The sequence below is a fragment of the Ctenopharyngodon idella genome, chromosome 6, assembly GCF_019924925.1.
Source record: "Ctenopharyngodon idella isolate HZGC_01 chromosome 6, HZGC01, whole genome shotgun sequence".
In the NCBI taxonomy this organism is placed as follows: Eukaryota; Metazoa; Chordata; class Actinopteri; order Cypriniformes; family Xenocyprididae; genus Ctenopharyngodon; species Ctenopharyngodon idella.
Genome location: NC_067225.1, coordinates 17,666,665 through 17,689,451, shown reverse-complemented (window position 1 = coordinate 17,689,451; position 22,787 = coordinate 17,666,665). Strand labels below are relative to the sequence as shown.

At 37.5% G+C, this 22,787-nt stretch overlaps 1 protein-coding gene across 2 annotated transcripts in view; it reads right to left on the bottom strand.

Moving 5' to 3' along the window:
- The window catches only part of rab6ba (RAB6B, member RAS oncogene family a), a 93,506-nt gene that overhangs the window by 30,565 nt on the left and 40,154 nt on the right, over positions 1 to 22,787 (bottom strand). The window contains exons 3-4 of one of the 2 annotated variants that reach the window (XM_051897775.1): positions 1,157 to 1,210; positions 665 to 791 (exon numbers count right to left, since the gene is read on the bottom strand). In XM_051897775.1, coding sequence (XP_051753735.1) covers positions 665 to 791; positions 1,157 to 1,210 — 181 coding nt within the window. The remainder of the gene's footprint in view (positions 1 to 664; positions 792 to 1,156; positions 1,211 to 22,787) is intronic. The other variant, XM_051897776.1, reaches the window with a different exon arrangement.

Genomic DNA, 22,787 nt, shown 5'->3' with positions numbered 1-22,787 from the left:
CCCATAGTGGGGGAAAAACAATACTGTGTGTCTGTTTATTTATTGATTAGATTTATAGGTTGATTATGGTTATATAATTTCTCATAATTTTAAAATACACTAAATATATTCCAGCTATTGTGCACCGTACAGTAAAAGTAACAGACTCATAAAGTAATTATATACCAAAACATTTGAAATATGATGGCAGATGGCTGGGTAGAGATTCTTTATGGTTATGAGGTTTTATTATGATATTTATTCCTGCTCATGTGCAGCCTGACATCAGTGAACCTGCCTCTGCTTCAAGGTGAAACTGACTTTGGCTGCTTTACCTATAAAATCAGGGTTTATATTTTCTGGTCATATCAATAGAGTCGTGTGCACAGCTAACTCTGGCTCTAGAAGTCACACTGGGGCTTATGGACAATAAACCTGTCATCTATTTATTGTGAAAAATGACCTACAGCTACTTCTTATATCTTTGGGGATGAATCTATCTGGTTATAGTGTTAAAGACAGACCTGTAATACATACTTTACTGATAAAAAAAATCGTCATTGATCACATCTCAAAATGGCAAATTGGAAGCTGTAATCATGTTAAACGCTTTGATTTTGTCCCTCTTGGAAATGTATTTTATAGCTGAAGAAGGTTTGATCATTGAAGTGTGTGTTACACTCACTTGTGATGTCATACACCACCACAGCTACAGTGGAGTCTCTTATATAGCTTGGGATAAGGCTCCTAAAACGTTCCTGGCCTGCCGTGTCCCACAACTGCAACCGAACCTGCAAGTCAGAGATCCCCAACTGAACAGTCAAATTATTTAGCCTTTCAAACACACATATACACACAATTACATAAACATATGCAGAGCCAAGCAAGAAGGGTGGATCAATATGACCTCATAAACCCACACCAAACTGCCCCGCTGAAGGTCTTGAAATCATTTCTGGGTTATAAACTCACAGACATCTCTAGACAATACAATCTATTTTCTTTATACATGAGCTTCCAGCTACATACTGCAACTGTCAGCAACCCAACTGGTATAATAAAAAAAGCTTTTGAGATTCAATATGGTTTTATTAAAACTCTTCTCATTTTACACTGAATATACAGAAGAATAGTGCATTTGATTTACTGCTGTGTTAGAACATAGTAGACTGCTTACCGTTCTGTCCTCCAAATACATGGTTTTTGACAGGAAGTCGATTCCAATTGTCGCCTGTTATGACAGAAGGAAAACATTATGTAAGAACAAAATGAAATCAGATGCTGAAATTGAGGGGAAATATGACTGTTTCTGTGCATGGCAAATATAAATGCTTTCTTGATATCATCCTGAGAATCAGAAAATGTGGTCTAGATTAGAACAGACAGCCGTTACGTTCTGCCTGTCAGTTTGATAAGGGTAATAACTGCTATACATGATCACTCTGTTCTGGGAACCGCCTCACTTTATGATATATTACACATTTTACACTGTCAGAGTGTGGCTCCTGACCATCAGTTCAGAAAAGTACATGCATATATTAAAAATAATATAATAATAATTTAAAAAAATAATAATTAAAAAACAAATTCTCTGATAAGGAATAGTGAATAACATATTACATTTATATTTGTTCCTCATATGAAAATTTAGGGATGTGTTATAAATCAGTACCATATTGGTTATTATTATTGGTTATTTTAAAGATTTTTTTATGCAGGCCTATCGTTGTTGGTCTATTGGCTAATATTGGATATTTACAGTAACTTTGCATGTTCATTTTCATCATTTGTACATTTATATTACTTTTGTCATCATCTAATGATCACTTTTTGTTGTTTAAAAACATAAAAACTCCTGTGTTAATGTTTAAAAAAACATTAATAACTTTATTGTAGCAATGAAAAGCCGTGGACTGTCACACTTTGTGGCTTTATTAAAGCGCATGACAACATGATGAATGAAGCGGACTTTAACCCTTAAATGCATAGCTCGGGTCTTTATCGACCCGGGACATCATTCACTACCCTCTTCCTCATTCTTTTTTAAAATTAGACATCAACCGTCTTAGTATTCCTCAATCAATTAATCATAAACAATATAACAAGAAAGAAATGCCTGTCTTCCCATTCATTTTTTGTAAAAATTGTACAGGGTCGCTAACGACCCAAGGTGTGTATCAGTGAAAGTATATTTTTTTCTGCACAACAATAATTGAATCTTTGATGACTCAATAAGTGCAATTCACCTTTATTTCACAAGATAGCAATGTCTGAAACACAATGATGAAGTGACGTTTTATTCAGACAGAAAACGAAAGAATATGAAGTATCATCAACAAAACTTGAAATGGCAAGTACTAAACACAATCAAATACGAGTGTCTCTATCACTTGATGATGGATCTGTTAAAGCTGTCAGCGATCAAAATATCGATTTTGAAGATGTTGAAAATGATCGTTTCGTGAATATGTTTGGGATCGCAAATGGGCTCATATTCGCGATCTCAAACATATTCTCAAAATGATCATTTGCTGAATGTACTGGGAAATGAGCTCTGACGAGGACAGTGATGATGGCATAAAACACCGGCACAAAATGAACCCTTCCAAGCTCCAAAAGGTAACAAAATATGCTTTATTTTATTCTTCTGTAATTGTTACTCTAATATCAGGGGAGTTTTATATTATCGCGCCAGGTAGAGATCAATCCGTGTTAGATATAGATCCGGGTCGCTAAAGACCCAAATATGTAAGAATGATTGGCGAAACATTCATGCATCTAAGGGTTAATAATAAACACCAAACCACGTACTGCATTACAGACGAGAACCGACAAGGAATGTGAACATAACAGGGACCTTAAATACAAGATGAACACAGTGACTGACAGGTGTAAACAATACATAATCAGACACAAACAAGGTGAAAATTAACCAATGAAACCGGAACTAAATAAAGCAGGCAAAACAGGAACTAACAAAACAGAATAACAAAACATATTTTTGACCATACACCCCCCAGAAAGGCGCGTCCTCGCACCGTACAATGTCCAACTGAGGAGGCTGGAGCTGGTGATGGACAGGGAGCAGGAGGAGTCGGAGGACACAAACACCATGGTGGAGCCGAAGATTGGAGGAGCCAGGGTGGAGCTTTGGCTGAAGGGCTGGGCAGAACCCAGGGACCGATCGATGGAGGCGAAACCAGGGTGCATGGAGGAACCGGTGGAGCAGGGAGAACGACGGACCAGGGTGACTTCCACGGCCTGGAAGCGCAAGGTGAAGCTGTTGGCCCACGGGACCGAGGCCGAGACAGGGACTCGGCTGACCAGGGTGACGATGGAGCGAACGAGGACCACAGAGAAGCCAGAGGGAAGGAGAAGCCTAGTGGAACAGAAGGGGTGGAGGGTCGAGGTGCAGCTGGAGACCTTGAAGTCCATGGCAGAAGCTGAGCGACAACCAACTGAGGGTAATCTGGATGGGTGAGGGAGCCCAGAGGAGTCAGATGGGACTGGTGGAAAAGGCGTTGACTCGAGGGTGGGGACTCAGGAGGGAAATGGATTTGCGGACCACAGATCAGGCAGTGATCCGCTCCTGGCTCTGAGATGGACTGGGCAGCTTCCTTCGACTCGGGGACCCAGGTAGCTGGTTCTGGCTCGGGCTTCTTCTCTGCCTCGCTGATGTTCTACGGAGAATTACCCTGCTGTAGCCTCCACCACCAGTATTCCACCAGTGTTCTTGCAGGTGATGAGCCTCTGCAAGACTAAGTCACGACGACATGAAGAATATACATAATATGTGTTTAATAATAAACACATGGGAAATGCCAAACCACATATTACATAGATGAGAACCAACAAGGGAATGAACATAACAGGGAACTTAAATACAAGATGAACACAATGACTGATAGGTTTCAACAATACATAATCAGACACAAACGAGGAGATAATTAACCAATGAAATGGGAACTAAATGGAGTAGGCAAAACAGGATCTAAACAGAATAACAAAATAGAAGTCCATAAACGTGACATAGACAGGGTTATTTTTTACGGCTGAACTTATTGCATATGCCCTTTCAGACACAAAATTTATAAGAGGAGAGTATTTAAATGAATCATGCAAGGTGATTTACTAAGGTTTACGCTAGTTACTGGTATTTGCACCATTATTTAACGCCCCCAAAAAAACATGTCTTAAACCAGACGCTACTTTGCGCTGCTCTTGGTAGTTCATTTGCCGTTTAGTAAATCTGGCCCTTAGTTGCCTTAATTCACTTGTAGCTTTTAGAATGACTAATTTTAGTTTTTAGTGTATAATTTCCAATTAATTACATGGTCGTATGAACAACTTTTATGATATTTGTTATGTATAAATGGAATTTTGTCCTTTTGGCACTCAGCAACCCCTACAACAACACACCCATCAATTTCCTGAATACAATATTTGTGTTTTACTAGATTTCCTCGACCAGTCATCACACAGAATTTAAATGTAGAGATGGGTTGCCAACATTAATGTAAGATAAAATAATGCATTGGCTCAGGCCACCTCACAACTGCAATGGTAAGATTACTTGAACACTGATGGAAAGAAAGTGCCTCCTGTCGTTGAAAGCAAATTCATTCTCCGCTAGTGCTTTTATTGCAATAGGAGTGCAGTCAATTGTGTCGATTACGTTTGTAAAACCAGCGATTGCTGAAAATTGCCTTTTGAGTGTGACTTGAATTCAACATACAGAATGTTTTTAAAACCATCTGTTCAATTCACCTCAGTTGCCAACCATGAATGGCAACTACGCCGAGTGCATAATGGTATGTGCATATCAAGTTTGTTATTTATTAATCCAGATGTGTACATTACATACAGATTTTTCGGAGGGATTTCATGTGTACTTTTATCCAGGAGACCCCTGGTCTTCTTAGTTGTAGTTCCCTGTGGGCAGTTGACAGATCAATATAGGTCCACAGATCAGTGGGATCTGAGGAACACATCATGGACGTCTGCAGTACAGAGGATTAGCCTTTTTGTGTGTGACTCAGTTTGACTGTGATAAGTATAAAATTTCTATAGCACAAAAGAGCAGATAAGGACGACTAGACTCCACTGGAGAACTGAGCCTCAAGAATGAAGCTTATTAAAGGCACTGTCTCTGGCAAACTTTCAAAGATTCAGTTTAATTTAGTATAGATTAAATGTCATTTATTAGTCAAGTCAAATTTAGTTGTTTAGCACTTTTCTCAACAGAAATTTTCAAAGCAGCTTTAGAGAAAACCATGATGTTAATATTTATAATATCATTATTTCTTCATGCCTTATAGTCACATTTAACAGATTAGAGCTAAGTGATAATATATTAAACATTTTGCAATTATACAAACTATCAAGCAATAGAGATATGGTATATAGTATCTTTCACCCTTCACAAGTATACTCTATGTCTGCAGATAAAGTTGGATATACCTAAATTTATACATAGAGCTGTGCGTATACAGTTTACATTTTGTGATGATATAAATCACATATAGCTGAGATTTTCTATATAGTATATATTATGTGAGTATACTTTAAGTAGGATGTACTGTATATCCAACTTTTAATATATTGGTGGGTGATAATATTTTACATTTTCTATTTTTTTATTATTATTATTATTATTATTATTATTAGGGCCCGAGCACCGATGGTGTGAGGACCCTATTGGAATTGCTCTGTTTATTATATTTGTATTCCTAAGGACATTTATACCCCTCAATGTAACAAGCCCCTAAAGGCAGTTTGGCCAACATGATGGATAGCATGAAACCAACCACTCAGTTGTGCACATTTTAATTCACCCCCAGCAAGCAGCACTTTTTCATCATAATACTATTTTTAAAGATGAAGCGTGTTTTATTTTGTTTTTGGTTAAAGTATATAGGTGTATAAATGTCTAAGCACTACTGTAGACTGCTGTTCTTTAAAGGGTTAGTTCACCCAAAAATGAAAATTATGTCATTTATTACTCACCCTCATGTCGTTCCAAACCTGTAAGACCTTCATTCATCTTCAGAACACAAATTAAGATATTTTTTGATAAAATCCGATGGCTCAGTGAGGCCTGCATTACCAGCAATAACACTCCCTTTTTCAATGCCCAGAAAGCTACTAAAGATGTATTTAAAGGGGAAATCGGATGCAAAATTCACTTTTACATGGTGTTTGGACATAAATGTGTGTTGGCAGTGTGTCTACACATCCACCCTATAATGATAAAAATCCACCCAGTGCTTTTTTTTAATCCCCACAAATCATAAGCACTTTGTTAGATCAAACCGTTCACAGATTCTTGGCAAAGTGACGTAAATTTGCACAGGCCCCTCCCACGACTGTTGACAGACACTGCCGTTTTAGCATAGACCCACCCTGAGTGAGCTGTAAACAGTCCGCCATTGTTTCGACGCTGCGGAAGAATGTCTCCAAAGCAACTGAGATGTTTTGTTATTGGATATAAGAATGAACATAGAAGTCATCCTTTACTCTCGACATCTGAGCCACTGAGGACGCAGTGGATTAATTTTGTTTTTGAAGGGAATGCGCCCCCGGATCTACCTATATGCATTTATGTCTGCGCTAAAAAGTTCATGTTTTGCTAAAAAGTTCCTGAAGGATGGATCAGTACCTCCAGAAGACGTGAGTAACGTAATAGTTTTTTTATGAATCTTTGCAAATCGCCTTTTCTAATAATGTGCTAGTTAGCAAGTTCCACGACGAATGCGGCTAAAATTAAAGGCCAGTTCACACCGCACAGATAAACGCCAACAAACACGTCTGTTGGAGTTTGTTGGATCAGGATGCAGCCTCCGCAGATACCCCTGTCGGCGTCTGTTGCCGTTGGTCGGAGTTTGTTTTCACATGTTTAATCGGCGTTTGTTGGGTCGGGGAATGTCTGAGCAGTGTGGTATGATTTTCCAACAAACGACAACAAACTCTGACGTAATCTGACCTGGACACAAACCGTTGACATGACAATGAGGCAAGTCCCTTGCAAAGACTGCCGTTTGATCGCGCCGGCGCCTCACGTATAAAATAAAGCACTGCAAACGTGACATCAAAGCTTGTTCATTATCAAAATAATAGTCAAACAAACATCACAACGTCATTTCTATTTAGAACCTTCTCACTGTAATTCATAACTGCACGTTTATAATGAACAATGCATTAGGGTGATTGTCTTATTACAAACTGTGTACATTTTATGTAAAGATAACATGGTAACACTACAATAAGGTTTATAAAGGTGTTAGTTAATGACTAACAAGTAATTTTCAAATGTATTTTAATTGGTTTTGAGCATTTATAAGTGCAAATAAGAATGGTGAGTTCAATGCAATACCTGCCAAATAGTTACAGCCCGCCCACTGAAGATAGGGGTGGGGTAAACAGTAGCTCATTATCATTTAAAGGGACATGCACCGAAACGGCTCGCTGTGAACAGAGTTAAAAAGGTAAAAAGGGTGTTTTTTTACACAACCATTAAGAAATTTTAATCAAAGTATGTTATAGACTTTTCATGAAGACCTTAAAGAATCATACTAACTTCTGGAAAATTGGCATTCAATGTCCCCTTTAAAACAGTTCATGTGACTACAGTCGTTCAACCTTAATATTATAAAGCGACGAAAATACTTTTTATGCTCCAAAAATAACAAAATAGCGACTTTATTCCACAATATCTAGTGATGGGCGATTTCAAAACACTGCTTCATGAAGCTTCAAAGCTTTATGAATATTTTGTTTCAATTCAGTGGTTCGGAGCTTGTATCAAACTGCCAAAGTCACGTGAACCATTGAAGTTTCAAAACACTTATGACGTAACGAAGCCTAGTTTACTGAAATCATGTGATTTTGGCGCTCTAAACCACTGATTCGAAACAAAAGATTCATAAAGCTTCGAAGCTTCATGAACCATCGTTTTGAAATCGCCCATCACTAGATATTGTGGAATAAAGTCGCTATTTTGTTATTTTTGGCACACAAAAAGTATTCTCTTCACTTTATAATATTAAGGTTAAATGACTGTAGTCACATGAACTGTTTTAAATATGTTTTTAGTAGCTTTCTGTGCATTGAAAAAGGAAGTGTTATTGCTGGCGATGCAGGCCTGATCACGCATCTGTTTCCGTAGTGATGTCAGTCCAAAAACAGGAGCAGTGAGTGCTTTCACACTGTTACTTGGTTTACGGTTACTGTACCAACTCCAATGAATCTACAGTGCCACGGTAAAAGAAATTATATTTTACTCAAACTGTGAGTTTTCAGTCAAACTCAAATGTAATGAGAGATGTAAAGTGCTGGGTACTGCACAATATAAATAAAGACAACTCTGCTTGCTGTTGCTTTTCATTAGAGTCTGATTCATTAACCAATAACTTTTATGAGCTGGTTATAGAAATCAACCAAAAAGACTTACAAATTCACAAGTTATCGGTCTGAATAATAAGTAATGAATCATTTATTGCACAGGTCAGAGTGATTACTGAATAAACATTATACTTACTGAGATGCAAGTCATCTTTACACACTCGTCCCCGACTAAATGAACTGAGAAGTCACTATACTTTCATTATATGCACTCTTTATTATAACCCACCATATGAAGACCCTATCTCTTTCTAAACCTGACTTTCTTTCTTCTGTGTAACACTAAAGAACATTTTTCAAAATATCTTCTTTTGTGTTGAAATTATGGAACTACACATCTAATTTCTATAAAAACATAATTCTGTAGAAAATTCTGGTTTATGCTTAGTGCAGGCTTTAAAGCATATATATCAAAAGGGATTTCTGTGACAAAAATAAAAAGAAACCTCCCATGTTAAACAGTGTCAAGATGAAAACCCAAAGGTGTTGAGCTTTTCAAGGAAAGAAGGCGAGAAAGAGAAAGAGAGAAAAAGCGACGCCGAAGTTAAATATAGAATCTTGTACCGCTAGAGGAGTGCTCGCACAAAGAGATCCAGAATAAATTATTCATAAACATTTTAATTATTAAGCTTCACACACATCAGTTTTAAAACACAGAGAGTGGTTTCCAGCACAGCTTCCCAAAAGCCTCAAGATAAAAGGTGCTCTGATAAGAAAAGGAAAAATTTAATTCCTGTAGCTACTAAAATGCCTATAAATAAAGTGTAACTGGCAAAATAAAACTGACACGCACACAAACAAAAGTTGTAGCTTGAGGTACCAAATAAGGAAGCAGCTAATTATGAGTCCTCATTTATGCTTCCGATACACTGCTCAGACAATACTGTCATACAGCCCATGACCTAAATTGAGAATATTAGCATAATACAGACTATAATGAACATATAAATCTAAAACATTATCAAAAAAAAAAAAAAAGCAGCCATCATAGCCGATCTCACACAGCAGACAGAATGTGCCCTTTAGACACAGTACACCAGTTGTGGTGCCCCTAGGGAGGATGGCAGGAGTTTGATTAGAATCGAACGCCAATTAAAACTCCACCAGAAGAGAAATTAGCCACACTAATCTGTTTCACAAAGCACCACCTTGAGTGAATGTCAGGCCAAATCCTGTTTATCTGTTTATCTTTCTATTTGCATTTAATCAAAGCATACATTTTAAGAATGCGACATGCCCCAGGTGAGCAGACTCAAAGTATGCTGGGAGCTTAGCTGCATACAAAGTGCCCGTCTGACTGTGATTGTACAGTCACACCCTCCAAATCATATTACGAGGAATGGAACACTGACCTGTAGATGAACATTTGTCAAACTCAACAGAATCAAATCTTGTCCTATGATTGAGTCGGGACTTATCCTTTGCTTTAGACCTTGGCGAGTTGCCCGTTTGGCATCGATACTCCTGTACCCTGAAGACAAACGACATGCAGTGGTCCACAGCATTTCATTAAGGCATATTGATTTGAATGTAACAGCTCAATGCAGGACCTGAAGGGATGACGTCATTCAATTGGCTCGATGAATAATCTGAGACACGTTAAGTGATTGTGTGGGCTAAAGTTGGGGCATCTGGTCAATATCAGGAAGGCTTTAACGTGTTTACATTACACAACTACATTCATTGCCTTCAACATGTGACAGGACTCTCAAGGCTACTTAGGGGAGGGGCGGAAAAAATAAAACGGTGTACTAACCATTAATCATTTTCTTGGCAACACTGACAAGATGTCTATGATGGTTTTTAGTGATCCAGGTCATCACAGAATGTCAGGTAAGATTTATTCAGAAGCGTCTGGGCTTGTTTATCTATTTATTGAAGACAACTTCAATACAGCAAGAACAGATGCTACTGAATAAATATTGGCATCAACAGCAAAATCAACTGGAGTCAACCACTGTAAATCTCAGTATGCATTTTATACACTAAAAATTATTTAGGCCTAAATTTAAAATTCAGACTCAATCACATGGAATAAAGTGATCGGGCACCTGTATACATTCCTGGCGAAAAAAAAAAAAAATTGGACCAAGCCAAAAATGGCAAAATATTTAGTGGTCTTTTAACGGTCTTAACCATTTTAATCACAAATCACTGGTCAGGAAATTAGCAAGAATTGCAGACAGCTTTTTTTGCAGAAAGAAGAGTAGTCAGTGTTGTTCTACACAATGTTAATGGCTTCAAACAGTTCATGTGTAGCTGAAAAATGTCTCCCAGTTCGTTTGAGCTTAATATGAAACCAAATATTCACTATAGGGTTCAAATCTGGAGTCCATCAGGCCAAAACATGAGCCTGATTGACTTGTCCTCAAGCCACTTCTTGGTTGTCTTTGAAATTTTTTAGATAACATCTTTTTATTTGTCAGAAACAAGCCATTCTGCAATGTTTTCCTGTACTCCAAAGCATTAAATGACTTTTCACAGTGAAGTAGCTCCCCAATACCAGCAGTTAAAAAGGCTCCCCACACAATGACACCTCTTCCTCCATGCTTCACTGTGGTAAAGATGCATTTATTATTATATTTATCAGCTGATTTTCCAAGACACCGCATAACCATGCAACCAGTGTTGGGTAAGTTACTTCAAAAAAGTAATTAATTACTAATTACTAATTACATCATCAATGTTGTATTTAAAATACTTTCCTAATTACTCTGTCTGAAAAGTAATTTAATTACTCAATAAGTAATTCAACTCATTACTAATTACTTGTTAAAATCCCTATAAACATTGACCGGATAGACAATAGAAAGGAAACTTAATAATTTAAATATGAGTCAAACATGGAATAGTTTAGCCTTTTATAGCTTTTTAAAACATTTAAGCTTTATAAATACTTAAGATTTTTAGTAACAAATAGGGATGTCACAATACCAAAAATCTAGTAGTCGATACCACCAAAAGTGCACAATACTCGATACCAAAGTCGATACCATGGTAAAAATATTTAAAGATACAAATAAAACAATGCTATATTTTTTTCAGGTAGGTCTAATAGTAGTAAGTAAAAATACCACAGAAATTGAATATAAAATAACTCTGCATAGTCATAATTGTATAAATTAAATATAAATTAATCCTTAATAAATCTTTTCTTTTGTTGTTTGATTATCATTTATAATACAGACAACCAATAGTAGACAGTAGCATGTTTTAAAGGCTGATGTCACTAAGACCTAAATGGACGGAGACAATATGCTGTTACACATGCTGTTCACATTCACATAACGAACGCGAATATACGCAAAGACGGGCATTTTGACATAACTGTGTGTATTTGAACGTTTATGTGTAATAAACCGCGAAAATCTGACACTCGCGAGAGGCGGCTAGGTGTGTGCGCTTTGGTTTTGAGCGCACTGACTGAATACCGTCTCACAGAAAGCGCGCGAGCGAGCAGTTTTTTCTCCTTAGGACATAACTTACATTTTACCGTAATGTTCTTGCCTACCTGTGTCAAAAAAGTGAAGTAATTGGAATTTTCCATTCTGCAAAACAGCCACTTCTGCCGACATCTTCAGACAGCGACTACACAGCCAACTGGTGCGAAGTTGCGAACTCACGCGCAACTGCACTACAGCTAACGATTTTAAAGAGGCAGCGTTCACTTTTACCTTTAGACGACAAATTTAGATTTTAAATTCAATATTGATTTAAACAGAACTGTTGATCTAATTTACAATATGTAACGCAAGTACATAATAAGTAACTGTATTTAAATTACCTAAAAATGAACAGTAATCCCTTACTTTACTTTTTCAGTGGATAAGTAATTTAATTGCAGTAAAGGCTGATTTATACTTCTGCGTCACACCTACGCCGGAGCCTCTGCGCCGTAGGCTATGCATCTGTTTTAATTTATACTTCTGTGCCACGTCGACGTGCATGCAGACCACTAGTAGGCAGTGTCCGCGGTCATGTTGAGTATCAAGGCAAAAGCCGAAGAAGAAGCAGCTTGTCATGTATGTTGTCAAAGAAGCGGCAAATAGGTAACGACTTTTGTTAGAGTTTGACTGTATGTGTCCCCTGAAACGGACCGTTTTTCATTCCTATGGAAGTTGAAAACACTCGCTCTTCTCTGATTGCTCCGCGCCAGTTTTTTGACCTGAGGGAGGGGCTATAGCAGACCAATCACAGCGCTTGCGGTCCACATAGAATTGACGCGTTGTTACATTTTTGAAGAGGTGCACGTCAGGCTACGTCGTAGGCTACGCGTGGTACAAACAGCCTACACCGTAGCTACGGCGTACACTCGATGCAGAAGTATAAATCAGCCTTAAGGCGTTAAGCGTTACACCCAGCACTGCATGCAACTCGTGTTTCATTGTGATACATCATCATCACTCCACACACAACTTCCCATATCCTGAAAAAAAAAAAAAAAAAAAAAAGTAGTAAATTTGCTTAAAGTTTGCTAATTTCCTAACCAATAATTTCTGGTTAAGACAATCAAAAGCTAGTGTTTTGCCTTTTTGGACATTGGACATGTTTTTGGAGCTTGATTAAATAAATGCTTTGTTTATAATGAGGAGGACGTTTTAAGCTCTAAAACTTGCAGGATGTTTTAATGGTACAAAGACCTTTTATATGTCAAAAGATCAAGGCAAATTTGATTTCTCATGTCATGACTCCTTTAACATAAACTAATCCCTATTAGTCAGTCATACATAAAAGAAACAGGTAAGATTTCTGTAATAGTGCTAATAAACTGAATGTGTTTTTAATTTCAATTTTATCTAAATGAATATTGCTTCTTCCACAGCCGGCCATATATAATAATTTAAATAAAATCAAATATATGCAAAATAAACTATGATTGTTTTGAGTACAGAAATCTTACTTGTTTCCTAACTATTTCATGTATGTGTGAATGACAAATATGAATCACATTAGGTTTATTAGTTTGTTTATTCTAAAGTTGTGTAATCTAAATGAATTGAAATTTTGTATGAAATTCAGATACATAAATCTTAAATTTAGGCCCAATTATTTTTTAAGTGTGCATGTATTTATATGCTCTTTTATGTCAGTAGTTACACTGAAACTTGTAAACCAATGAAGAAATGAATGGCAGGTGGAGGAAATTAAGACTCATTGGCCGGGTTTGATGATACTATTATGGGTTCAATCATTTGCCGAATGATTAGTTTGTTGCAGGATTCCCTGCACTGCATGCTATTGATGATAATATATAATATATTGATGATAAAATATTTCTATTAAGTTGTCCTCAATAATAGCATGCAAACATACAGCGTGATCTGTGTAGACTAATTCACTACGGAATGACTGAACTGAACTGCTTCTTTTTAATGAATATGACAAAATTAAGCACAAGTTATCAGTTTGAATTAGCTTAATGACTCACTCACTAATTCAGTTAAAGGGATGTTTGAAAGTACATTTGACTCACTCAAAAGTAATTACTTTCAGTTAAATCCAACTCAAAATAAGAACTGATACAGTATTTGTCCTTTTAAAAGGTTTCCAAGCTTTCAAATTTGTGAGACTGAAATTACTAACTTTATATGTGTAGTTAAAGATAAAACTTAACAGTAACAGTAAAAGTCTTTTACCTTAAAAAACAAAAACAAAACTATTTTTGAGAATATAGTGAGTGAATATAATTGAGAATATAGACAAATTATGGTGCTGCTAAAAAAAAAAAAAAAAAAAATCCCCTAGGAGAAACTGTTTTGTGCTTCAATAAGCTTTAATACTTGGGTGAATAAAGATTCACAAAGCATTTTGTCATTTAATTCTGTTCTCTCATTCTGTTCCAAAACCTACTGTGCTGCCTCATCGGCTACTGCCTAGACAGCTGCTTACTAAGCATTCTAAATGAAATGGAATCTCAGTGGCAGATTTGGAATGTGATACATAAGCTGCAACTCCACTTGTCATAAATGTCATAAATGTCTACCTCCAATAGCTTTCTCGCGTGAAAGCGTCGTGAGAAGAATGCATAATGCTCTAAAAACAAATGTCAACAATACAAATTTTGGGTAAAAAATTCAGTAATTGTTTTTTGAAACAAGCCAGTTGCAATGCATCATGGGATTGCATTCTTTTTAGAAGATATATTTAATGCCACCTTAGAATTTGGACAAAACAAGGTATATTAGGAGGTAGTTGCTTACTTTTTGGAATAGCCTTTATGTCAAGTGTGTGCCTATGATGCTGTCTACAGAGGCAGCTCACTAGATTTTGAAATGAAGATTCTGTGTCTTCTCTGCTCCCTGGTTGCGCTGAGCAGAAAACAGTCACACTCCAGTGCCCCGTGTTGAGTGGCAGCTCAGTCAGGCAAGACAGCACAGCTCTCCCACTGGACCCCAGCAGCATGTCCAAATCTCACTCTATCTGCAGCCAAACGGCCATCACAGCAAAACAACCACAAACTCAGCAAGTCAAGCTTATTTTTTGACAGGCAGTCAGTCTCTGCTCTTCCTTTTCATTCGCTTAATTCTCTTCTAAATGTGTTGCTCTATTTCTTACACCAACTTTTTCTGTATTCAAATCAAATATAAGATAAAGTTGGAAAGTTTGATGATGTTCCTTATTCCCTTGGCTTACTTAAAGTGGAAAACTATGCTAGAACCAGGGCAGAATGTGTCATTCCGGCATTTTCTGGATGACTTAAAGCCCCAGTGAAACATGTAGTGTGTGTTTAATACAGCTGGCTGTTCAGCCACTTCTAAAGAAGAGTGAAGGTCTCAAGAGCCCTACTAAAGAGAGAAAACCTGAAGCACCCCGCTGTGCTGCGCCTCACTCAATCAAACATCATAAGGCTAATAGAATAAATAATTTCTAATTAACACTGTGAAAACATACACAGACATTAGTGTGTGCGCACACTCACAATCTCATACATGGACAGAAATCTACATCAACATCAGAGGTTCAAGGTTTTTTTCCGCATGCAACAAGTTCTAAAACTAAGAAAATGTTTCTGGAACTGATGTGTCCTTCAAGTAGAGTTGAATATATCATAATTGCAAGTATACACGCACATGACCAAGCAAAGTCATATTTACCAATAGGAAACTAGATATTCGCAATGAAACCCAATGAGTTGGCAGTTGGGACGTAAGGAGATGGTAGAAAAGATATATATGTATCAGTAATATATGGTAGTGAATGGTTTTGTTGAGTTTTTACATTTTATTGTTGTATTTCAATAATATTTTAGACAGTACACAAATGTAAAGATAACTCATTATTTATGGTTAGCTTTAAGCAAACAAATAATTTATTTGTTAGATAATTGATAAAGAAATCAAATAGTTTGTTTGCAGGAGGATTCACTCCTCCCTTCATCTTCCCATTGTATATTTATTTTGGTTTGACTATTTTTTCCCAACCAAGTCATAATAATGACTGCCCAACTTGTAAGTAGAAGCTTCCAAGTAGTTCTTGGAGGCAGCATTAGTCCTCATGAATCAAAGATGGCTGCATCCAGGTTGCTTTAATTCAGGAGCTGTATGTGCCAGCCAAGCAACTGCCATTAAAATGAATGGGAATGGCTAAATGAATAAAGTAACAATTGTTTCATTTCTTTCTAAGAAATTTTAAGAGAAAAACGTTGATATGTGAATATAACTGAGAACACATAACTGATTTATGACAGAGCAACCTCTGAGCAATACAATTTTCCTTTGGGCTATTTTGTTATGACTCTTTGATGGCTTTATATACCACCAACATAAATTGCAAGCAACAATTTCGGAAGAATGACTTTCATTTTCCAAATACAGGAGTGTCTGGTAGCTAGGTCTATAGGGGAAAATGTGTGCTTTTGTTTTAAATGATCATTTTCTGCTCACATTTTTCTCAGAATGCTGATTTAACAACGACTCAAACAGTGATGAATCCACATAAGATGGAAAGTCATAAATATGCAGATGTGTCTCTCTCATTTTGCATAGAGCAGAAGACTGACAGATGATAGGAGTCGGGGGTGATGCTCTCTGCTCTTCTGGCATATGTTATCATGAAAGCCCACTGCCAGACATCTTAAGGTCAATCTCAATGTTGAGGAGCAGCTTGATTTGAGCTTATTCAAGAATATGTAAATTAGAAAAGAGCTGGTATCCCTTCCTCTCTTTAGTGTAACTGTAAAGAGTAACAGCTCATTAAGATGCCTTTTACTTCTCAAAGGTGACATTGATGAGGCAATATATTTTATTCATATGCAGATGACAAAAGAAACTGTTTGGTTTCAGTCAGATTCAAATGTCATCAATGAACCTCCTCAAGCAAATGAATATGACAGCATGGCCACAGCCATTAACGTTGGTCTGAAATGAGGTTCTGGAATCTCAGCTTCACTGAATGCCTTTGATCCCTCATGTAAAAATAAGCATTTGAGGAATAGATTTGACAATGAAAATAGTTCAAGTTGATTTGTGACATTTCTCAGTTGTAAAGCACTTTCTCCTGTCCCAGTTTAATGTGATGAAACAATATATATACATATATACCGTTAAAAAATGTGGGGTCTGTAAGATTTGTTATTGAATCATTTGTTATTTTTTATGCTCACCAAGACTGCATTTATGTGATCACAAATACAGAAAAAACAGTAATATTGTGACATATTATTACAATTTAATTCTAATTTTTATAACTGTTTTCTATTGTAATGTATTTTAAAATGTAATTTATTCATGTGATGGCAAAGCTAAATTTTCTCCAGCCATTACTCCAGTCTTCAGTGTCACATGATCCTTCAGAAATCATTTGATTATGCTGATTTGCTGCTCAAGAAACATTTCTTATTATTCTTATTATACTATATTCAATGTCGAATGCTATCTTTGTGCAAACTGTGACATTTTTGTAACCATGGCCAGATCTGTGCCTTGCCACAATTCTGTCTCTGAGCTCTTCAGGCAGTTCCTTTGACCTCATGATTCTCATTTGCTCTGACATGCACTGTGAGCTGTAAGGTCTTATACAGACAGGTGTGTGGCTTTCCTAATCAGGTCCAATCAGTATAATCAAACACAGCTGGACTCAAATGAAGGTGTAGAACCATCTCAAGGATGATCAGAAGAAATGGACAGCACCTGAGTTAAATATATGAGTGTCACAGCAAAGGGTCTGAATACTTAGGACCATGTGATATTTCAGTTTTTCTTTTTTAATAAATCTGCAGAAATGTCAACAATTCTGTGTTTTTCTGTCAATATGGGGTGCTGTGTGTACATTAATGAGGAAAAAAAATGAACTTAAATGATTTTAGCAAATGGCTGCAATATAACAAAGAGTGAAAAATTTAAGGGGGTCTGAATACTTTCCGTACCCACTGTATATATATATATATATATATACATACATATATGGGCTGTCAAGAAATTAAAATTGCAAATTAATCACACATCACTGAGAAATGACCCCCAAAAGATAATTTAAAGTCATTATTTTGTTAAATGAGAAAAGCATAAAATTGACATTACAAAAATTAGATTTATAAAAATATACAGGTGCTGGTCATATAATTAGAATATCATCAAAAAGTTGATTTATTTCACTAATTCCATTCAAAAAGTGAAACTTATATATAATATCCATTCATTACACACAGTCTGATATATTTCAAATGTTTATTTCTTTTAATTTTGATGATTATAACTGACAACTAAGGAAAATCCCAAATTCAGTATCTCAGAATAAATAAAATATTACTTAAGACCAATACAAAAAGAAAGGATTTTTAGAAATCTTGGCCAACTGAAAAGTATGAACATGAAAAGTATGAGCATGTACAGCACTCAATACTTAGTTGGGGCTCCTTTTGCCTGAATTACTGCAGCAATGCGGTGCGGCATGGAGTCGATCAGTCTGTGGCACTGCTCAGGTGTTATAAGAGCCCAGGTTGCTCTGATAGTGGCCTTCAACTCTTCTGCATTGTTGGGTCTGGCATATCGCATCTTCCTCTTCACAATACCCCATAGATTTTCTATGGGGTTAAGGTCAGGCGAGTTTGCTGGCCAATTAAGAACAGGGATACCATGGTCCTTAAACCAGGTACTGGTAGCTTTGGCACTGTGTGCAGGTGCCAACTCCTGTTGGAAAATGAAATCTGCATCTCCATAAAGTTGGTCAGCAGCAGGAAGCATGAAGTGCTCTAAAACTTCCTGGTATACGGCTGCATTGACCTTGGACCTCAGAAAACACAGTGGACCAACACCAGCAGATGACATGGCACCCCAAACCATCACTGACTGTGGAAACTTTACACTGGACCTCAAGCAACATGAATTGTGTGCCTCTCCTCTCTTCCTCCAGACTCTGAGACCCTGATTTCCAAAGGAAATGCAAAATTTACTTTCATCAGAGAACATAACTTTGGACCACTCAGCAGCAGTCCAGTCCTTTTTGTCTTTAGCCCAGGCGAGACGCTTCTGACGCTGTCTGTTGTTCAAGAGTGGCTTGACACAAGGAATGCGACAGCTGAAACCCATTTCTTGCATACGTCTGTGCGTAGTGGTTCTTGAAACACTGACTCCAGCTGCAGTCCACTCTTTGTGAATCTCCCCCACATTTTTGAATGGGTTTTGTTTCACAATCCTCTCAGGGTGCGTTTATCCCTATTGCTTGTACACTTTTTTCTACCACATCTTTTCCTTCCCTTCGCCTCTCTATTAATGTGCTTGGACACAGAGCTCTGTGAACAGCCAGTCTCTTTTGCAATGACCTTTTGTGTCTTGCCCTCCTTGTGCAAGGTGTCAATGGTCGTCTTTTGGACAACTGTCAAGTCAGCAGTCTTCCCCATGATTGTGTAGCCTACAGAACTAGACTGAGAGACCATTTAAAGTCCTTTGAAGGTGTTTTGAGTTAATTAGCTGATTAGAGTGTGGCACCAGGTGTCTTCAATATTGAACCTTTTCACAATATTCTAATTTTCTGAGATACTGAATTTGGGATTTTCCTTAGTTGTCAGTTATAATCATCAAAATTAAAAGAAATAAACATTTGAAATATATCAGTCTGTGTGTAATGAATGAATATAATATACAAGTTTCACTTTTTGAATGGAATTAGTGAAATAAATCAACTTTTTGATGATATTCTAATTATATGACCAGCACCTGTATATATATTTTATTTGATTCAACAGAATTTATTACACAAACTTTTAGGTTTTAATGACCATGAGGGTAAGTAAATGACAGAATTTTCAGTTTTGGGTGAACTATACCTTAAATGTTTTTTTTTTATTAATATGGAAATATTAATTAAAAAAAAAAAAAAAATGAAATTATATAAGAAACTATTTAAGATGGTGACCACAATCATTGTCAGTTTTGCGACAGAGGTTTGGCGTTGAAGAGTGCAAGACCAGCAGACCAAACTACACCATGAACTGAAGGGTAGACAAGATCCACCCGCTGCGGCAAGAGCTTTAAGCTTTGGAAGACAGTTCAAGGTAGCAACTGAGGAAGAGATCCACCACTCGCAGAGCTCCATCATAGCATCAGGAAGAAATTTGTGACTCTGCATAGAGCAGAGTGGCACAGAAAGTGGCAGAGAGAGAGAGCAAGGAATTGAGCCGCATTTATAGCCAATCCCTTCGAGTTCACAAAACAGCTTTTGGGGCAAAAGTGAAGTGGTCATCCGACTTGTTCCAAGGAGGAAGTAGAACGGTACATGCACAACACCCTAAGTAACCCTGAAAGGGAGCAAGAGCTTGGGCCCCTCAGAGCCCTGTTGGACGTACCATCTACCACGGTGGACTTTAACACCAGAGAGCCCACATGTAGGAAAGTGCAGGAGGTGGTTTTAGCAGCCAGAACCAGCTCCCCTCCAGGACCCAGTGGTGTACCCTACAAGGTGTATAAGCATTGCCCTGACCTCCTTAAGATCCTATGGAAGATCTTGCTAGTGGTGTGGCACAGGGGCACAGTGGCAGACTAGTAGAGGCACGCGGAGGGGGGCTGGATACAGAAGGAGGACAACTCAACCAAACAGGAGCAGTTCAGGTCCATCTTGCTTCTCAGCGTGGAAGGGAAGATCTTCTTCAGTGTCCTAGCCTGACAGATGACAGACTTCCTCCTCAAGAATGGCTACATCGACACCTCTATGCAGAAAGGTGGCATTCCAAGAGTGCCGAGTTGCCTAGAACACACTGGGGTTGTCACGCATCTGATCAGAGAGGCTTGCGAAGGAAAGGGAGACCTTGTGGTGCTTTGGCTTGACCTCACCAACGCTTATGGCTCCATTCCCCACAAGCTTGTCAAGATGACCCTGGATTGCCACCACATTCCTAGTAAGATAAAGGACCTCATCCTGAACTACTACAGGAACTTCAGGCTTAAGAGTCACTTCGGGAACTTAACATCAGAATGGCACCAGCTTGAAAAGGGGATCATAACTGGGTGCACCATCTCAGTTTTTCTCTTTGCCCTTGTCATGAATAAGGTGGTCAAGACAGCATAAGTGGAGTGGAGTCCAAGACTGGGCAAGGATTGGGTTTCAAGCCTAACGAGTCCAGGTCCATGGTGCTGAAAAGGGGGAAAGTAGTGGACAAGTTCCGCTTCCAGGTGGATAGTATTTTAATTCCATCCATCACTGAGAAGCATGTCAGTAGCCTTGGTAAGGTCTTTGATTGTAGCCTCAGGGATGCTACAGCCACCTAAGCCACCATCAAGGAGCTTGAATTTTGGCTCACAACAGTTGAAAAGTCTGGCCTACCAGGCCGATATAAGGCCTGGTTATACCAACATGGCATCTTACCTCAAGTCCTCTGGCCTCTGTTGGTGTATAATGTAACCTTGACAACAGTGGAGACCATGGAGAAGAAGGTCAGTAGATATCTCTGCAGGTGGCTGCAGGTTGAGCATTATCATTGAATACATGAATAATTACAGTTTATTACATTATTAAATTATTTTTGAATAAATTAATAGATCCTGATAAAAAATGAGATCATTAACTATAATAACTGTAATATCTCTATACAATTATCTATACAGAAATATCTGTATAGGTAAACACAAAGCATTTTAGTAAGAATAAACACATGGTGCAAAACAGCACTCCGGATTTGAGATTACAGAATCTATCGTCTCGTCAGAAAGCACAACACAGTCTGTTCACAAAGCACTCATGTAATCTTATTACAGTATGACACTGTAGCAGCGCAGCATGCTTAGTTTGGTTTATGACACAAACATCATCTTATCGTTACACACATTGTGAGAGTGAAGATCAGGGGGCTGGTTGGAGCTTAACTACAAATTTAGTGTTTTAAGCTACTGGTACAGTGTCAGTGTGGAGGAAAACTGTAAGGGTCTATTATTTAATTATTTACACAGCACATTTATATAACAAAACATTAACAATAGTTTGGATAAATAACAAATATTAATCCATTTTTGTTTGCTGATGAGGTTTTCTTTTGGCATAAAAATGCAAAAATGTACTCTATGTCCTACTAAAGTTTAAATGCAGAACCCACAATGGTAGTGCAGCAGAATGGAGAGGATACAAAGAGAGAGAGAAAGGCAAGATCAAGGCCAGAGAGACTTCAGAGAGCTTTCATCATGCATATGTCTCAGACGGTTGGAGTATTGTGACAGTTAGAACCTGTAGTGCACTAAAGCTGTGACTCAGCTCAAACACAAAGACATCTAAATAGACACATGCCTACAGAGCATTTCAGCGTGAAAAAAACAACACGTTCACATCATTTCAGTGTCCTTCAGGTTTTATGGGTTATAAACCATGCAGATAAGTGGAATGGAAACATTCAAGTCTAATACAGATGCCTTAGACATTTGGACATAACAGCACTTTGACAGAATGCCACAGACACATACACATGGATGATTTTTCAATGAAGGGCACTTTTGACTGCTTGAAATACTTTGACGACTTTATGGAGAAAAGTCAATTGTCCTCTAAAAACCTTGGTATGACTGTAATGACAGCAGTATTAGGAACAGTGATTCTTTGTTATGAAACACTGCAAACTGTACACAATAATATATTATTATGTACAGTTTGCAATGTACACAATAATACAATAATACTACTCTGATCATTATTGCATCAATTCATTTGGTATATTGCATCATAAAGCAGAAATGGCATTCAAGATGTTTATTAACAACACGGATGTGAAAAAAGCATTGTTTTAAGAATATTGTTAAAAACAATAGTTATTAATAAAAGAGTCTAAAAACTAGAACTGGTCCCGATATACTGCAAGTGAAATCGAAGAACGAACAGGTGTGACGTCATTTAGAACAAAATCAGGCCAAAACGAAGTTCATTGGAGTTTGTTTCGGGAGTTCAAAGCAGCTTGTCAAAGCGAACTTTTCGGGAAAGTTTGCTCCGACTGG